General features: G+C 38.0%; 1 protein-coding gene and 1 pseudogene across 1 annotated transcript; both read right to left on the bottom strand.

The window, feature by feature from the left end:
• Positions 1–7406: 7406 nt before the first annotated feature.
• Positions 7407–8378, bottom strand: LOC101096601 (olfactory receptor 5D13-like). The gene has a single exon (XM_003993319.2). The coding sequence runs from the start codon at positions 8376–8378 to the stop codon at positions 7407–7409; it is 972 nt and encodes a 323-aa protein (XP_003993368.2).
• A 7059-nt stretch (positions 8379–15437) lies between these two features.
• Positions 15438–16378, bottom strand: LOC101096351 (annotated as a pseudogene).
• Positions 16379–19873: the final 3495 nt, after the last annotated feature.

Genomic DNA, 19873 nt, shown 5'->3' with positions numbered 1-19873 from the left:
AGGTTATCTTTGGTCCCACAACCCAAGAAATAGTTTCAGATGGCCCATCAATAAAGATATCAGATCATATTCAAGACTGAGAGCTTAAAGGACCTCTCTGTCCCTATAGTCATACATCTGAGTATTAAAGACAACCTCAAAAGACATCCATCATGAAGCTAGATGTTCTCATTATCACACTTCTTGCTTAATATAATATTTAACTTACTAAGGCTTTTCAGGTTTTATTTTAAATGAATGTGATATTCAACATGATGATTCTTGCATCCCAAATACTATTATTAAATTGTTGGTAAAATCTTTCTCTACCATTGAGTCCAAGAAATATAACAGCTGAAATTTTCTTACCTTTGTTTTCCCTATTTTGTTCTAATTTTTCTCTATTTTTTTCTGCTTTATCGTCTTAATTAAAGCTGGTCCCTTTTAATTTTTTTCACTAGAGAGTGTATTCAATATCTGCTAGTTTCATTTTACTTAAATCTTCTCTATCTTACCTTGACTATTTCTTCCATAACTTACAGAAACAGAACAATGCACATTCCTGAAGTTCTCGAACCTCTTCTATCCTCCCACCCAGGGTAGCCCTTGTTTATCTGAGCCAGGCCTTCTAAGACAAAACCGTGTAGCATAAATGCACTTTCTTTTCCTTGCATGTTCCAGATATGTTACTTCTGCAGTGACTAAATAATTCTCAAGAACTGTCCAGATCTAAGGGTAAGTTTCCCCCACCGTGCTGCTTCCCAGATCCCTACATTGAAATTAATATCAATCGGTCTCTAGAATCTGAAAACAAACCTGCTAATGGCAAAGGTAAGGCCACTCTTGGTTGGGACTGATGGATATATTCTTATATCTATAGTACAACCTTTGGGACATGAGCCCTAGAGATTATGTCTTGCCCCATTCTCTTGAGGTCATGAAATAAACAATTAAAATTAATCATTTTTCTCTGACGTAATGCTTGAAACCCTGGAGCAGCATTAGGAAAATTTTATACAAAAAATTATATAAATGTATTTTAGATTTTATTAATTTAGTCTGGAAGAAAAGGAGAGAGAGAGTGTGTGGGAGGGGCAGAGAGACAGGGAGAGAGAGAGAATACCAAGCAGGCTCCACACTGTCAGCACAGAGCCCAGTGTGGGGCTTGAACTCATGAACCATGAGATCATGACCTGAGCCAAAACCAAGAGTCAGACACTTAGCCAACTGAGCCATCCAGGTGCCCCCAAAATGTTATATTTTAAAATCACTTCTCCAACCCCTGATTAGTCCCATATATACCTACAACCATTATAAAAGTTATGGAATTATAAAAACCATCCTTATCAAATATTGAGTGGCTACCATATAGCAGGCATAAGTGTCTTCCTCCCTGCCATCCACTCTGACCCTGTTGGAGAAGGGTGAATATCCTTCCTTTAGGTCATCATGATTCACTGAGAGTTAAAGCAGAAATATTTAAAAAGTTAAATATCGAGTTGGGAAAATAGTCCCTTTGAAACCTTGTCCTATTCTATTACTCCTAACCACCTCTGCTTCTTCAATCTAGTCTGACCTCTTTGTTTTTGTGTTTTGCTTTATGTTTTCCAAAAAATATTACCGACTCTTTCTTTATGGTCTTTTCTCCTGTTTCCTGCACACTGAAATGCTTTCCCTTAAGTTTTTGTTCAAACGCAGCTTTTCAGTGATACCCTCCAAAACATACTGTTTTACCACTGGGGCTACTCTACTACCCAATATAGTGTTTAAAGTACTTCACATGTTTCAAATATATTTACTTTATTTATTTATTTTGAGAGCAAGAGTGTGTGTGTGTGAGTGGGGGGAGGGGCAGAGAGAGAGAGAGAGAGAGAGAGGGAGAAACCCAAGCAGGCTCTACACCATCAGCCCAGAGTCCCAGGCAGGGCTTGAGCTCACGAATCTTGAGATCATGAGCTGAGCCAAAGTCAAGAGTTGGATGCTTACCAACTGAGCCTCCAGGAGCCCCTCAAATATATATTTTAATCCTTACTTATTTCTTTATTTGTACATTGCTTGTTTTCTTCTGCTAAGATAAAAGTTCCAGGAAAGCAGAGATCATTCATTGCTTTGTTCACTAATATATCCCAAGCTCTTAGATGAATGAGTAGCATAAAGTCAGTGCACCATGATTCTTCATTGAACAATAAATATGGCCTTCCAAAGGAACTGGGAATAGAGCCAAACTACCAGAACTATGAGGAATTTCAGTGCAGAGAGGAGATAGTTCACAAAGAATGATAAGGATGTTTTAGAAGTGATTCTTGAAACTTCAATCACAACAAAACAGAATACAAACAAACCAAAAGAAATTTACACTCCTCTCAACTTCCTGTCTTTATCAGGTTTATTATATCAGAAATCTTGACATTTTCAACATCAGGAGCAGCATGGTGAAATTAACGGCAAATGGAAAATATCTCAAGTATTCTCCTTTAGAAAAATTTACAGGTAGTTTTGTTAAAGTTTTATCGCATTGATGCATTTGGCAAACGTTTTTTACATATCCATTAAATACAAGGCTACACTGTTGATATAAGAATAATAAGGAAGTGGATCACATTAAAACTTTTCTTTCAAAAGATGTATAATTTCTCTGTAGTAACAAGCAATACAATTGAATAAAGACTGAAGGTTGTACATGCTCAGAATTAAAGCAAGGACTGTTCTCTGAATTTTGTGTTTTGCTACAGGAACCAGGGAAAAGTGGTTGGGTACCTGATGAGGGTAAGTAATTATGTATTATAAGTTTATAATGAGCTAGGTACTATCTTAGATATTGGGGAAGAAGAGAAAGAATGTCCCTTTGTCAACAAATTTCTATTTAATGGGGAGTACAAATAAATATGTGATCATTTTTTAGTAATTATAAATGCTATAAGTATATAACTGAAGATATCATTTTTTTAAAAATTATTTAATGTTTACTTATTTTTGAGAGAGTGAGACACATGGTGTGAGGAAGGGAGGGGCAGAAAGAGAAGGAGACACAGAATCTGAAGCAGGCTCCAGGTTCTGAGCTGTCAGCACAGAGCCGGCCCGATGCGGGGCTCAAACTCATGAACCATGAGATTATGACTTGAGCCAAAGTCAGAAGCTTAACTGAGCCACCCAGGTGCCCCATTTTAAATAAGGAGGCCAGACAAGACCACAGTGAGGTACTATTTGAGCCTGTACCATGATGAAGTGAGAGAGGAAGACGTACAAACATTGGGGGAAAGAGTGTGGAGTTTGGGGCAAAGGAAACAGCAAATACTACTTATTTTCAAATGCATACTCAGCAAATGGCAAGATTTTGTTCTTTTTTTATGGCAGAGCAAGATTCCATTGTGTGAGTGTCTATGTCTATGATATATGTCTAGACATATATACTCCTCTTTATCCAGTCATCAATCCGTGGACATTTGGGTGATTTCCATAGTTTGGCTCTTTTAGATAATGCCATTATAAACATCAGAGTATGTGTATTCCTTCAAATCAGTATTTTTGTGTCCTTTGGATAGATATTTAATAGCGCAATTGCTGGGTCGTTGGGTAGTTCTGGTTTTAACTTATTGAGGAATGTCCATACTGTTTCCAGAGTGACTGCACCAGTTTGCATTCCCACCAACAGTGTAAGAGGGTTCCCCTTTTTCTACATCCTCAGCAACACCTGCAGTTGATGGAGATAGAGAGTATTATGCTAACCAAAATAAGTCAGTCAGAGAAAGACAAATACTATATGATTTCATTTATTTTATTTATTTTGTTTCTGTCAGAAACAAAACAGATGAATGTGGGGGGAAAAAGAGAGGCAAACCAGGAAAACAAACTCTTAACTATAGAAAGGAACTGAGGGCTGCTGGAGCGGGGGTGGGTGGGGGGATGAGTGAAATGGGTGATGGGTACTAAGGAGGGCACTTGTGATGAGCACTAGGTGTTGTATGTAAGTGATGAATCACTGAATTCTATACCTGAAACTAATATTACATCGTATGTTAACTAATTGGAATTTAAGTAAAAACTTAAAAAAAAAATACACACCGTGTTTTTACGCATCCCAATAATTAATCAGTTCGTCGTGATGTTTTGTGCTTTCTAAATCTGCTTGCAAAATTATAACTTGGATATTTCCAAGTGACATTATTCATGGCAGAAAGGAAAAGAAGGAAGCCTACTTGGGTATATCAATGGGTGTTCTTTAAAGCTCTGTTTATGCTACTAAGTGCGTATTGGAACAATAACAAAATATGGGATGCCATTAGTGGAATACTTTTATAGTACATTTTCATTAAGAAATTATCATTGAATAATTTCCGCTCTGCAGAAATAATCTGAGATGATATAGCTTAAGAATAAAAAAGGTTTATCGATGTAATTTTTAAAAGTTTAACGGCGGGGCGCCTGGGTGGCTCAGTCAGTTAAGCGTCCGACTTTGGTTTCTGCTCAGATAATGATCTCATGGCTTCGAGCCCCACATAAGGCTCCATGCTGGCAGCACAGAGCCTGCCTGGGATTTTCTCTCTCTCCCCTCTCTCTGCCCTTGACCGCTTGCCCTGTTTCTGTCTCTCTCAAAATAAAATTATAAAAACTTATTTTAAAAGTTAATGTTTTTTTTCTTTTGAAAATATTCAAGGAAACAAAAAGCCCTTGAGCCAATGTTAGAAGCCTCAAAACAAGATCCACAAGAACTGCTGGCCGTGCTGATTGTTTTTTTCCATCCTAAATGTATTTCTTGGCCAAGAGTCCCGTGTGCAGCCTGGAAAACAAGACTAATGTGGCTTGCTCTTTGTCCTGAGGGCCAGAGCATTTAATGGACAGTGAGTCCCTGACTTCCAGTCTTATTAATTTGAGTCCTCTACAATATAATAATATTTACGGAATATTATATTTCTCTATCAATCCACTTGCTAAGACAACTGAGTCATTAATAGGAACTTATGAAAAGTGTGACAGTTGGTACAATGAACATTTGAGTAAATACCCTCGTCAAAATTTCACCTAACAAAAAATATATCCTTACAAAATTCTACACGTATTCTGTTGTTATAACTCAGTTTCCTTTATTATGTAAATGCTCAATGTATCATGTAACAGTTCCCTGGGGGCGGGGCGCTCGGGCATGCACACACATGTGGACCGGTATGTGCGTTCAGGTAATTTTGCGGAAGACTTGGACCCTTTGCAGAAGGCTGCATTCTCTGCATTGGGCTTACTGCTTTAATTGGTGTCATTTGACTTGTTCCTGCCCTGGGTTTTATAAACTGACACCTCAAGAAGCTTTATTAGTTCCGATTCAGTCTTGTAACTTCTCTTCGGCAAGCATTGTTCAGACGTGGTTCTGATTCCTCCCATGGCATTGGATCACAAAAGCACCTGTTAACTGATCGTCTTCTAGGGATCCTCGGTCCCATCTGTGGATGCAGGTCCTGTCAGCTAGATCACCTCATTTTAGCATTCCCCACCAACATTTTGCGTAATGATTTTAGTATTTCTTGAAACCATTGCCTTGGTGCATGTTTTAACATTAGGAGTTCTGAAATCGCGATTTTCTAATTCCATCCTCTTTTCTGCTTTTACTCTCCCTGAATTTCCCCTCACAAACTGTTAGGTAACCCTGAAATGCAACTCATAATAGAAAGACAAAATAAATATTTATTTCCCTTATTTATCAGTTTTCAGAGCAATGCCTTGACACCCCAGCAACCTTCAATAGTAGGCAATGATTTATTATCTTTTTTTCTTTTTTAGTATCTAAATTAAAATTTTTAAACTTAAACATATCTGATGTCTTTTTGAAAAAAAAATCTTTTTTAGTGTTTATTTTTGAGCAAGAGAGACAGAAAAAGACAGAGAGAGAGAGAGAGCGAGAGAGAGAGCGCAAGAGTGGGGGGAGGGGCAGGGAGAGAGAAAGACACAGAATCCGAAGCAGGCTCCAGGCTCTGAGCCGCCAGCCCAGAGCCCGACGCGGGGCTTGAACTCACGGACCGCGAGATCGTGACCTAAGCTGAAGTCAGACGCTTAACCGACTGAGCCACCCAGGTGCCCCTCATATAAAATACTTTTAACTTGATACTCCGTCATCATGTTTCACATCACTTCCAATACTATAATACAGTACAAAAAGCCCTTGGAAGAAGGAACAAAGAACTTGGCCAGGTCTTAGAAACAGTGCCTCTCCGCTTATTACTAATTCTTCCATATTTACATTCCTAATTAGCCACCACTTTGTAGAATTCCTCCATGACCCTAATGATGCATGAAACAAAGGCAGAAGGAACTGGCAAAGGAATTAAATTTCTTTATAACCTGCAGCCCATTGACAAATACTTGAGGCAGCCAGAGCAAAATGTTCCTCAGGGAACTGCCTTCTGTCTTAATGCTAATGATTTGCTAGAGGGAAAAACAACCTTAGCCTGACAATAGCTAGGCCTCCGCTATCTTGGGAATCTTCTTTGGCATCTGAAAATCTCACTGGAAACTTCCCTTGGACTTCACCTCTTTCCAACTCCATAGTATATAACTAGTCTCTCCTTGTGGTCCTGGGGCAGCTCTTCCTGCCCACGGGTTCTGTCCCTGTGCTTTAATAAAATCACCTTTTTGCACCAAAGACGTCTTCAAGAATTGGCCATCAGCTCAGGATCCTGGGAAACCCCGCCCCCATCACCACCAAAAAAACCAACCACCAACCAACCAAGCAACAAACAAACAAACATCTCATCACCTAACATTCTCAATGTTTAAATGGAATTGAGAAATGATTTATCATGCCAGCATGGTAATCCAATGGATTTATGGATTTTGGATTTTATGGTCTGCTGTTTACTGTTAGATAAGTTTCTTAGAGTTGCTGCAGTAAGTTATCACAAACGTGGTGGCTTAAACCAGGGCAATGCATTTCCTCACAGTTCTCAAGACCAGTAGCCTGAAATCAAGGTGCTGGCAGGGTCCTGCTCCCTCTGAAGATGCTAGGGGAGAAGTCTTCCTTGCATCCTCCTAGAGCCCCCTACTCAGTATCAGCAGAGCACTAATCTTCACAAAGACCTCTCCATGTGTTCTTTTTCTGTCTCTTATAAGGACACACTCATTGGATTTAGGGCCCACCCTCATCCAGGGCGATCTCATCTCAATCTTCACCTTTATTACATCTGTAAAGATCCTGTTTTCAAATAAGGTCATATTCTGAGCTTCTGGATGGACTTGGATATTTGGGGGGCACTATTCAACCCACAACACTATGTTTCTTCACCTGTTGCTCATAGTTCTTTTATAACACATTGAAGTGACCAGAAATCAGTGATCAAATAACTGGTTTATTACAACAGTAGATTTCAAAATGTGGTGAATTGACTAAATACTTTGAACTGTCACCTCTACTAGAAGCATTGAGTAATTCTCCATATAATAAATCAAATCTCTTTTGAAAATCCACACCTTTGACAAAATTGCATTGAGTGATTAATTAATTTCCTGACACTCTCTTTCACATCTTTGTTTCTGAGGCTATAGATTAGAGGGTTCAGCATGGGGATCACCACGGTATAAAATAAAGAACCTACTTTGATTATGAGCCATGAGTTTTTGGAGTTGGGTACACAGTAAAGGAACAAGACGGTCCCATGGAAGATGGTGATGGCAGTCAGGTGGGATGCACAAGTGGAGAAGGCTTTTTGGCGCCCACCAGCAGAAGGCATTTTTATGACAGTGACAAAAATAAAAATATAAGTAGTGAGGATGATTACCAGGCTGCTCACCTCATTGAACATGGCGATGGCAAAACAAAGCACTTGGCTGATGTAGGTGTCAGAGCAGGACACAGAGACAATGACAGAGTGCTCGCAGACAAAATTATTTATGATGTTAGAGCCACAGAAGGACAATGTCAGGAGAAAATAGGTGAGTGTCAAGGAAGAGACTACACCCCATGTGTAGGGCCCCGCCACTAACGATGCACACAGCTTTTGGGACATGACAGCTTTGTAGAGTAGAGGGTTACAAACTGCCACAAAGCGGTCATAGGCCATCACTGCCAACATGAATGTTTCTGACACTGCAAATATACAAGCCAACAGGAATTGCACTATGCAGCCTATGAAAGAGATGGTTCTGTCTTCCACAACCAAGTTCTCCAACAGTTTGGGGGTAACTGTAGTGGAGTAACAGAAGTCGACAAAGGACAAGTGGCTCAGGAAAAAGTACATGGGGGTGTGGAGTTGGGGACTGACCCTGATGATCATGATCATGCCCAGGTTCCCCACCACAGTGATGGTGTAGACGGTCAGGAATAGCAGGAACAAGGGAATCTGCAGATCCGGATATTCTGAGAAGCCCAAGAGGGTGAATGTGGCTCCAGTACTGTGGTTTCCTTCCAGGAGCAACATGCTTGTGGTTGGAGAAGAATCTGAAATAATACTAAAAACAGTAGCAATGATCATCGTGATCACGCATTTCTATTGCACTTACCACGTGGCAGGCATTGTGTTAAAACCTTAAAATGCATTGATTGAAATCTTCAAATAGCACTGTGAATCGTAAAACAAGGAGCTTCATATTTTACTTAAGGATGGGGAGGCATCTATAAGTTAAGGAACTCGTTTGAGGTCACACAGCTTACTAGTGATGAGCTCGGTTTTGAAATTGATCCTGAATGCCAGAACTCAAATTAAATTTAGGGAACAGACAGAAAACTACACCACATTGTTGTAGACCACATGTATTTTTCACAGTTCCATCATTCTGAAGATCTGCCCTTTTTCAGGGGGTTAATATAACAATGCACCTAAATGTAGCACTCAATTTTATAAAGCGAGGATCAGATGTAAAACATTAGAGGTGATAACACTTCGATAGTTATGATGTTCAACCCCAGGCTCAGGGAAGGCAGCATTTATAAGGCACTGCAAGAATTAACGTGTTTTGAAAAAAAATATGTGGATGTGGACAGAACATAGCCCCGCATATCTTCAAGCTTTCCGCTGATTCTATCCAAATGCTACAATAATTACTTCAGTGTTCCAAAAACAATGTAGGAACCTGGTAAAATAATAAAGTCGCACTTGTGACATGTTTTCCCCCGACTTCTGTGTTTTCTTTCCTACTTAACTATTTTCTCACTTAGTGTCACTAATGCTTTCTTTTTTTTTAAGTTAATTATTATTTATTTTTTTATTTTGAGAGAAAGCATGAGGGGAGGGGCAGAGGAAAAGGGAGAGAGAGAATCCCAAGCAGGTGTTGCACCATCAGTGTAGAGCCCAACATGGGACTAGGTCTCACCAGTAGTGAGATCATGACCTGAGCTGAAGTCAAGAGCTGGACGCTTAACTGACTGAGCCACCCAGGTGCCCCTTGCTGCTTTCAACATACTCATCTAGATTCCTTAATTATTATCTTTTTAACTTTCTATTATTTTTAATCTGATAACTTTACTAGGCATGTATATTATTAAATACTCATACAATATCTAAATTAGAGAGTAACTTATGACGTGTTTTGCTCAAGCTTCTCAAGCTAGACGTTACAGCAATAAGCAGCAATGGTTACATTATGACCCAGAAAATTTCTGGTGGGGCCATTGGTTTTGATTAACGTTATATATGTGATTATCTTGTTTTGAGTCATGCCATCTTTGTTTACTTGTACCTGTTATTTTGAGAAAGCAGAAGCATCTTGTATTCACAAGCAGTCCTTAGCCACAGAGGTATCTTTAACCATTTAACAATAATTTTTAAAACAATAAGTTAGCCAGTAACAGGCACATGTCTAAAATATTCAGGTTAATTAAAATCTATTAGCATGAATCTCATAAACGAAGATATCATTTTAGTTTTGTCTGACCAGGTCAAGGTAGAAAGAAACTATTATTTCCCTCATAGCTAAATGCTGGTTTTTGATATTCAACAACATGTACTTTCTATGTGCAGAGAAGGAATGGGTGGGAAAGGGACAAAGAGCTAATGACAGTCCAGCATAATGAAAGAAGCCCATGCTTGGGAACCTAGATTTAAATTCAGTTTCAGGCTTTGTCACTTACTCTGTGATCTTTGATGAATTAAATTTTCTGAACCTCAGTTTTGTCAGCAATAATGACATGATGATACATGTTGCATGCGTGTATCAAGATTATTTTAGCAAATGATGTTAACGTACTTAGCACTGAGTCTGAAAATTGTGGAATCCAGTAGGTATGGGCTTCCACACCCTCACTGTTTAAAAAAAAATTCTTAGTGCTATCACTAATTAATATTATTTTAAAGCCCTTGTATTATTTTTTTTAAATCTAAGAAATAGGTCAAGGGCCAAAGTGGGCAGCTGCAGATAGGTGGGTACATCTGGGATACCACAGGGAAGCCCAGGTCTCTTTCCTGAATCTCCACTTGACCCTGATCATCTGAATTTTCCAGTTACTGTCTTTCAATAAATTCCCTGTGTTTTCCCCTTTGCTTTCTCATTATTATCTGATTCTTTCTTGTCCTCTCTTTGTTATATCAGGTTGGCACCCATGGAGACTTGGCAAACTGCAATCATTACCCAGCTGGATTATTAAAGCTTAAACACAGCTAGCTTCCCTGGAGTGCTTCTAGCTTGCACTGGAAGAACATCAAATTCTTCTTCCCTTGATTACTGTGGCTATTAGGACAGCCTTTAGCTCTGACAACTTGGATTTCTTCCTATCGACTAATTTATCAAATCAAAATTTCTATGCTCAGTTCCACCTAAGGCCTGACCGGAGCCATTTCCCAACATCTAACCTCCTTTAATGCCAATATCCATGGCTGATCATCAACAACACGTGCTCATTTGTTCTATGGTTTATGTGATTTTTCTTTCCTTTGACCTGAAATATTCCCTTTTTCTCCCATGTGTTGATGCAGCACTTGCATTACATGAAAACTACTATCACAAAGAAACCTTCCCTTTTCACTCCAGCAGTATTTTCTACATTCTTGCTGTACTTACGGGCATTATTCTCAGGAAATCAAAATGTCATGATTTGTTGCGTTCACTACGACTTTATACATGTTATTCTTATCACCAATATAGGACTTTGAGATGTTGAGGACAGTCTCAGTTTTTACAATATTCTTTTGAAATTTTCAGTGTGATTCTACTATGCTAGGAGCATGGTAGCTCTTCTCGAAGTAAAAATTGGGATGATACCCTAGCAAAGGGGGAAGAAATCACAGCTCATCAGCGGGAGCTGTTAGAAAGACCGACTTCAGAGACATTATGTCATTTAGACCAGCAAAGAGTATTCCCTGTCTCAAAGGCTGCAGGTCCCCCATATAAATGAAAGATTACACAAAATAGATCAGCCAGGCTGATACCAACTCACCTGAAGATCCTGTGCTATTATTAACAGTCTCCAAGGAAGTTCCAACTCAGAATTCAAACATTATTAAACATATTAAGCAGTTGGTAAATATTGCAGGAGTAGAGAATAAATTTTAATTAGTGTGACAGGATTATATTTCTTAGTATCCAGAGAAACTCAGAGAAAGGGGAGAGAGAAAGAGAGAGAGAATCTGACTTCTAGGACCGAAATGTAGGGTTTATGTATGCTTCCATGACCTCAGAGATTTAGACCCTGGAGAATTAGTACTCAACTTTTATTTTTACATCACAAACTCAGAAATGAGATTGAGTGCTAGCTTGTGTGGCGTTTTACAAGAATGCAATTTCTTCTACATCACTGGAGACAATGTCACCAAGTCTACAGCATGAATTTCTTTTAAAAATGTAATTATAGAAAATATACAAACTGACTTGGAAAATATGGTAACTACAGTAAACAAAGATACGGATAAATCAGCTAATATGCAACCATTCAGAGATAACTGCTATTAACATGCTATTAACATGCTATTAACACTGTATGATTTTTCTCTTTTTCTCTGCAAAATATATTTGTTGTGAGATGTATAAACAAGAGAACTTGGATTCTGGATTTTTCATTTAACATAAAATAATCATTTTTGTCCTTGGAAATATTGACTTGCTTCATTGAAATAAATGTGTGTGTGTGTGTGTGTGTATGTGTGTGTGTGTTTCAAATATGGGCAATCTATTCTTCCAAGTTTGTACTAATACAGTTGAATATTATAATCTTTTTGTGTCCATACGTTTTTAAAAATGACTAAGTATTTTGGTTTTTTAAAATTTTTTTAAGTTTATTTATTTATTTATTTGTTTGTTTAGAGAGAGAAAGAGCTGGAGCAGGAGTCAGGGAGGGGCACAGAGAGAGAGGTAGAGAGGGAATCCAAGCAGTCTGCACACAGTCAGTGCAGAGCCTGAGACAGGGCTTGATCTCATCACTGCGAGATCATGACCTGAGCCAAAATCAAGTTGGATGCTTAACCGACTGAGCCACCTACTCACCTGACAAATGTATTTTGGAAGCATGTTTAACTCTCTAAAAACAATGGGTGCCAACCAATCCATTGGGTCTACTTTACCTGAATACCACCCAATTAGATCCATTCAACACTCTCCCTGGGCCCCTGACAACCTATCTCTTACCCTACTCTTGCAGGGACCCTAACACAAGAGAGGCTATTTATCACAAGGAATAGAAACATTTGTGGTAAGTGACATGAATCCCAGAGATCTGCATTGTCATTCTCACACTGGGATTGACATCAGTTCTGCCCTGCCTCTGCTCCCCACCACTACACCTCTGCACACTGGGAATGTGAATTCTTTCTCATTTCCTTTCACAATTAGAAAGGTAAATAATACATTTGCCAAATCAATGTTTGCATGTTATGTGCCTTAAGCCATATTCATCTGCCCAAGGCCTACTATTTGGTTGAGTTTTCCATGGTCTATGGTTATTCTCCAAGATCCATCTGGTTCCCTCTTGCTTGAAGAACTCTTCATATGACTTCTTTTACTGGCAGTCACCAGCCGTTCCTTCACATTCACATTTTTTGCTGGTTTGGGGAACAAGCTGAGGAGATTTGGCCCTTGCAGAGGGTCAATACTGAGAAAATAATCTAGCAGTGCTTTGTGGAGACACAGGAAATTTATTTGATAAAGTTGTCTAAAAATTTAGTGATGGGAGTGCCTGGGTGGCTCAGTTGGTTACACGTCCAACTCTTGATTGGCTCAAGTCATGATATCATGGTTCGTTAGATGGAGCCCCATGTCTGGCTGGCTCTGCCATGAACAATATGGATCCTGCTTGGGATTCTCTGTCTCTCTCCATCTCTGCCTTTCTCCCCATCTCTCACTCAAAGTAAATAAACATTTTTAAATGTTTTTAAAAAAGAATTTACTGATAAATTGAAAAGTAAAGAAATCCTAAACTCATTATTAATTTTTCCCTACAGAGCCTTTGTTATGTTCTAGGTTTCTGTGGGAGGCTGGGTATGTGAACCAGAGAGACAGATTGAAATGTCCTACAGAAATGTCATGGTGTTTAAGAAAAGAATATCTCACAAGAGAATTGAGACCTTGCTCAAAGGCTTGACCATCTCTCCCCTCTCACAGTATTTGTCTATTAAGCTGCAGAAGAGAAAGTTAAACTCCAACACGAGGAGGACAGAACACAAACACTACACATTTTAAGATATGAGGGAGCTACATAGGAGCTAGGTCTCTCTCAAAAGCCAGCTATGCTGAAGGAACAGGGATGGATCATGGGATGATTTTAATGGTTTCTTTCCTATTTTCGGAGAACCTCTCTTCCCCCTCTTATATCAGCAAGACTTCTATGACTTCTATGACTTTTATGACAAATCATTCTTCTAATCTCCCTCTGTTTAGAGCCAAGAGTACTTCATTTCTTGTCCTCACCAAACATTTACTCATGGATACAGCATCTGTCTTTTCTCAGAATTCATAACAATTTGAAAACCATTCTTCCATAAACAAGCGTCACCCTTATCTCAAATCTCAAAAGGACAATTACATGACAGGACGATTATACCTCATCGGTACAGTTTTCAAAGTCTTGGTAACATAGATGCTATAAGATTACCAAAGGCACAATGCAAAAGATTTATGTATATTAACAAGTTTATATAGTAGCATATTTTATTTATTTACGTAAATTTAAGTTTCTCTACGTTAAACTGACAAAAACTTGTCATATCTTTCCTGCCATCTCTTGTTTACCCTTGATAGGTTTATAGAAAGAGCCCTTCATGAAAGACAAACTACTCTTTCTAGAAAAATCACTTTTTAAAGGAAAAAAGTCAAAAAAAGTTTATAAAAGGCAAAAATATCCCTCACACACTATTTTTCCTATTCTTTTCCATTTCCTATATTATTGTATGTACCAGAGAGAACAATTTTTTCTTCAGTTAAAATAAATAAGTTGGGTTTCGTATCTTATGGATGAATACTGAAAAAGAGAATTGTTGAGGTCCATGGGAAGTGTTCACATAACTTCAGAAGACACAGCTAAACTGTTCCCAAAGTCATTTTATGTTTTACCCCCATCCGAAATGTGTGAGCAATCTGCTTGCTCCACATTTTCACCAGTACATGATATTTCAATTTTATTTATTTTAGCCATTCCGATGTGCAGCAGTATCTCAGTGTTAATAAGAATTTCACTGATGATTAATAATACTTAGTATCTTTTCATGTGCGTAACGATTATTCATTTATCTCGTTTTGTCAAGTGTCTGCTTACATATTTCACCTTTGACTAGATCCTTTGTCTTGTCTTGAGTATAAAGAGCTTTCTTTCATATGTTCTACAAACAAATCCTTTGTCAAACATGTATACGTCCATATATGTGGCAAAGATGTATATATAGCAAATATTTATTCATAGCCTGTGGCTTACTTCTTAACACTGTCTTTTACCACCAAAGAACGTTTGCAACAGATTTTAATGCTGATGAAGTTCTTTTCATCAGTTTTTGGAGGATCCATCCTATTTTGTGTCTTATCTTTAAGTGACCAGATATGCTTGTGTCCCTTTAAAGTTTCATGAGTAAAGGTCAACTTCTGCCGTTCAATACAACAAATAGCAAAAGGTTGGCTTCTGTACAAGGTACAGTAAGCTGACACACCCCGCCAAAGCCGTCCCTGGAATATGAGCCACCTGATTGTGATTCGAGGGAAACATTCTCGACCTGCACATATTTGATGAACTGGTGATTAGTTTTATTTTGGAAAGATACATATGAAATCATACTACATGATAAAATAGTTTAAAATAACTTACAAATACTGCAAAAATACTACGATCCAAGAGTTTTATTTATTTATTTTTTTAAGTTTTGGTTTACATGTCTGGAGATATTTCCCTAAAAATGAATGTGTACAAATCAATTATCATAAAATGCCCTGCCATAAATATATTCACTGAAACATATTAATTGCAAAATGATTTGAATCATCAACTGCATGACAAGGGTTGAACAATCTCTAGCATAGTAAATCAGTTTGTTTGTTTTTTCAGGAATAAAATAATGAATCTAACAAGATTATATTGAGGGACAAAGCAATTTTGCAACAACTAATCTCAATGTGTCCTTCACATCTTTGTTTCTAAGGCTGTAGATTAAGGGGTTCCGCATGGGAATCACTACTGTGTAAAACACAGATGCCACTTTAACTCTGAGCCAAGAAGTTTTAGGATTAGGGATACAGTAGAGGAGAAGGATGGTCCCATGGAAGATGGTAATGGCTGTCAGGTGGGAGGCACAGGTGGAGAGGGTTTTCCAGCACCCACTTGCAGAAGACATCCTCATAACAGTGACAAAAATGAGGGTATAGGACTTCAGAATAACCATCAAGCTGCTCACCTCATCGAATATGGCAATAATAAAACAGCACATCTGGCTGATATAGGGGTCCGAACAGAAGACAGAAACAATTACAGAGTGGTCACAGATAAAATTATTTATGATGTTAGACTCACAATAGGATAATGCAAGGAGAAAATATGTGTCAAGGAACACACTATACCACATGAGTATGACCCAGCCACCAGCGGAGCACAGAGCTTTGGAGACATAATAGTAAGATAGAGCAAGGGGTTACAGACCGCCACACAACGGTCATAGGCCATTGCTGCTAACATAAAAGCTTCTGTTACTCCAAATATGCAAGCAAAGCAGTACTGCATAATGCAACCGGAGAAAGATACGGTTCTGTCTTGCACAATCAAGTTCTTCAACAATTTAGGCGTCACTATGGTGGAATAACAGAAATCTACAAAGGACAAGTGACTAAAGAAAAAGTGCATGATCGTGTGGAATTTCAGATTGATCTTGATGATTATAATCATGCCCACGTTGCCCACGGCAGTGACCATATAGATAGACAAGAAAGCCAGGAAGAGTGGAACCTGGAGGGCTGGGTATTTCGAAAAACCCAAAAGAATAAAAGTGGGTATGATACTTCGATTTCCTTCAGACAACATCACGATTCCTGTTGATTGAAAAACCAAAAGTTATTTCTAAAAGTAGACCTGAATGGAAAGGAGAAACAGAGAGAATAAAGAGGCTTCATATGCCTCTGTGAAGTTGACACAGAACAGTGACTCTCAACGTGTGGTCCCCAAACCAACAGCAGCCGGAGCACCTGAGAAGTTGTTAGGAATGCAAAGTCTCCAACCCCATCACCAGCTTTCTGAATCAAAAAATCTGGGATGGGGCCTACAATTCTTTTTTTTTAATTTAAATGTTTATTTAAATTTGAGAGAGAGAGACAGAACATGAGCAGGGGAGGGGAGACAGAGAGAGCAGAAAGAGAGGGAGACACAGAATCCAAAGCAGTTTCCAGAGTTCCAGGCTTCGAGTTGTCAGCACAGAGTCCAAGGTAGGGCTCAAACTCACAAACTGCAAGATCATGATTTGAGCCAAAGTTGAACATTCAACCAACTGAGCCACCCAGGTACCCCGGGCTCACAATTCTTGATTTGACAGGTCCCCAGGTGATTTTGCTGCCTGCTAAATTATGAGAACTGCTAGGCACATAAATAAGTATACATATTTATTATTTACATATACTTATATATTATAAAATATAATATTATAATATAATTATCAAATATAATATATAATTATAAAATAATATATTATATATAATATTATATATATAATTCTGTTGTTTAAAATTCAGCCCTTCTTAGTATTATTACTATTGGACTGAAATATAAACTTAGAGCACAAAAAGAAATCTTAAGAGCGAGAGAGGGAGACAAGAAGCACGGAGTACTTTGTTATGGTCCTAAGAACCATACTAAGGATCAAGATCACTTGGCATTTCAAATGGTGCCACATAACACTTAGTATTCATTTTTTTTACATATTTAATATTTTCCAGGCATTGTACAGAATTAAATATGCACGGAATTTATGAGTCAGAATAAAACTTAAAATGTATCTAGTCTGTGCCATCTGCCTAATGCTTGAGAATCCATTACAAACTCTTACTCATGAAATAATCATCTGGCTTCCATCAAAGCCTCCACTAAGGTGCATGGCCTACAGGGGTAATTTTGTAGGCCTTTCACATATTGCTTACCATGTATTATTTTAATTCATTAATTAATTTAGATTAATTAAATTTGTTATATATTATAAAATCGTAAATATATAATTAAATTGCATATTTTTTGAGAAACAGAAGAAGTATCTTATTTTCACCAACAATAGCTCCATACAAAATATGTCCTGTGATACAATGGAAATTACACATTTTCTTAACCAATAGAAGTAAGCCCTCTCCTACGGTGAGGCAAACTTGGGGAAGGTAAGGAAATTAGAGCAGGAAGCCCATAAAATGAATGGTCCCAAGATTTAGACATGAGACTACCACAGAATTAGATGGGTAATCTGTTCCATCTTCTGAAGCGTCAAGCTCCAGACTCAGCAACATGGCTGCCTACCTTTCCATGTGCCACAAGCAACCCCACACATAGAGCATCCATCAGCAGCATTTTTTTTTCCAACAGCAAGAAGGACCAGGCAGATACACTGTAAACATCCATTGTTGTTCAGGCTATTTTAATAAATGAGTTCCCTTCAACATGTGAAACTATTTGCAAAACCCTGGCTTATTAGGGACATTGTTGCTACTACTGTTCTGGCTTTTTGGCATGCTTCTTAGGTCAATACCAAAAAGTTATTCAGAAAAAGACTTGGTAGCCCAACCCTAGCAATTTCAAAGGTTTTGGTGAAAACCGATGGGACCGGATTAGGTCTGTATCCAGAGACCAGGCCTATAGAAATACAAAATCAACAAATACCCCATGATTTTCTGTGTCTTTCCCATTGCTCACTGTTGCTAGTTTCTGTCATACGAAATTTAATTCTCAAAAACATTCATGCCTCGTGAATGAAAATTAAAAGGTCTCTGACCAGAGAAAGGGGTCCACGTATAATTTTTGGAATAATCTATATGAGCTGGAGCTCCATGTTTTCTTCCTAAATTGAAAGCTACTGAAAAAGAAATGAACTGACCTGACACCAGAAGCTCTTGATTATTTTACTGAGAATTTTTTTTTTATGATCAGTGAATCTCAGGCATTTTTCTTCTTAGTAATAAAACATTCTTTACAGTAGCAACAGGCTTGAGGTGTGAAATAAAATGGTAGTATATTTCAATAAGTATAACCAGTCAAAAGGCATTTTATTTCCAGGACCTAAGAAATCTTTGGGAATTCAAAGAAAAAACCAAAAGCTGAATCTACAATCTAAACCCTGCCAAACTCTGGGTCTTATATCTGCCTCCATAACTCTGAAGATATAGATTACAGAGAATTACAATTGGAGTGTTCCTCAGTGCACCACAAATCTTACAGTTAGTTGAAACACCATCCCTTGGGTCATCGTGGTATATGCATTCTCTCTTAAATCATTAAGGATAATTACATCACCACATCTATTCCACTAATTGCTTTTAAATTTTGAATTATTGAAGTAATATGTATTAACTGAAGAAAACGTCAACTGTTGAGTTTGAAATAAGTAAGGGGAAAAAAGAACAATTGAGAAACAGCTGTTAGGAACTCAACTGCATTTTAAATTCCACAGTAAGTTTGGAGTGGAATACTGCCCCAACGCTACCTTAAGGAAAAAGAAGGTGACCATTATCAGTGAAACAATGCGGATATCATTTACCCCTTGATATGATGTGATGAGAAAGGGTTCACCTTTCTGACACTCTTAGTTCCATAATTCCAGCTTAATATGAAAAGAACCATTATGCAAACTCTTATTTGGAAGCATTCTATGGGATACCTAACCAGTATTCCTTAGGGCTGTCAAAGTCAAGAAAAAAAAAAAGAGTAAAAAAACTGTCACAGACCAAAGTAGACTGGGGACACACAGCAACTGCATGCAGTGTGGTATCCTGGATTGGACCTCAGAAAACGAAGAAGGCATTAACGGGAAAAAATAAGGAACCTATATAAAGTTTAGATTTTAGTGATCATAACATACTAATACTTCTTTTTAAAATTTTCATTTTATTGTGGTAAGAACACTTAATGTGAGATGTACCTTCTTAAGAGGTTTTTAAGTGTGCAACACAGTATTATTGACTACAAATACAATTTTGTGCCACAAATCTCTAGAACGTACTCATCTTTCTTAACTGAAACTTTATAACCCCTGATTGGTAACTCCTCTTTTTCCCTTCCCCCAGTCCCCAGCAGCCATCATTTCACTCTTTTATTCTATGAGTTTGATTACTTTAGATAACCTCATATAAGCGGAATTTATTTTTTTCTGACTAGCTTATTTCACTTACATAATGTCCTCAAGGTTTATCCAGGTGGTCACATATTGTGGAATTCCCTTTATTTTTAGGGCTGAATTGTCTTCCGTTGTATATTCATACCACATTTTCTTTATCCATTTATCTGTCCATGGACATTTAGGTTGTTTCTGCATCTTGACTATTGCTAATG

This window comes from Felis catus, chromosome D1 (assembly GCF_018350175.1).
Source record: "Felis catus isolate Fca126 chromosome D1, F.catus_Fca126_mat1.0, whole genome shotgun sequence".
NCBI classification, from domain to species: Eukaryota; Metazoa; Chordata; class Mammalia; order Carnivora; family Felidae; genus Felis; species Felis catus.
The sequence above is the reverse complement of the archived record's forward strand: the minus strand, read 5'-3'. Positions and strand labels throughout refer to the sequence as shown.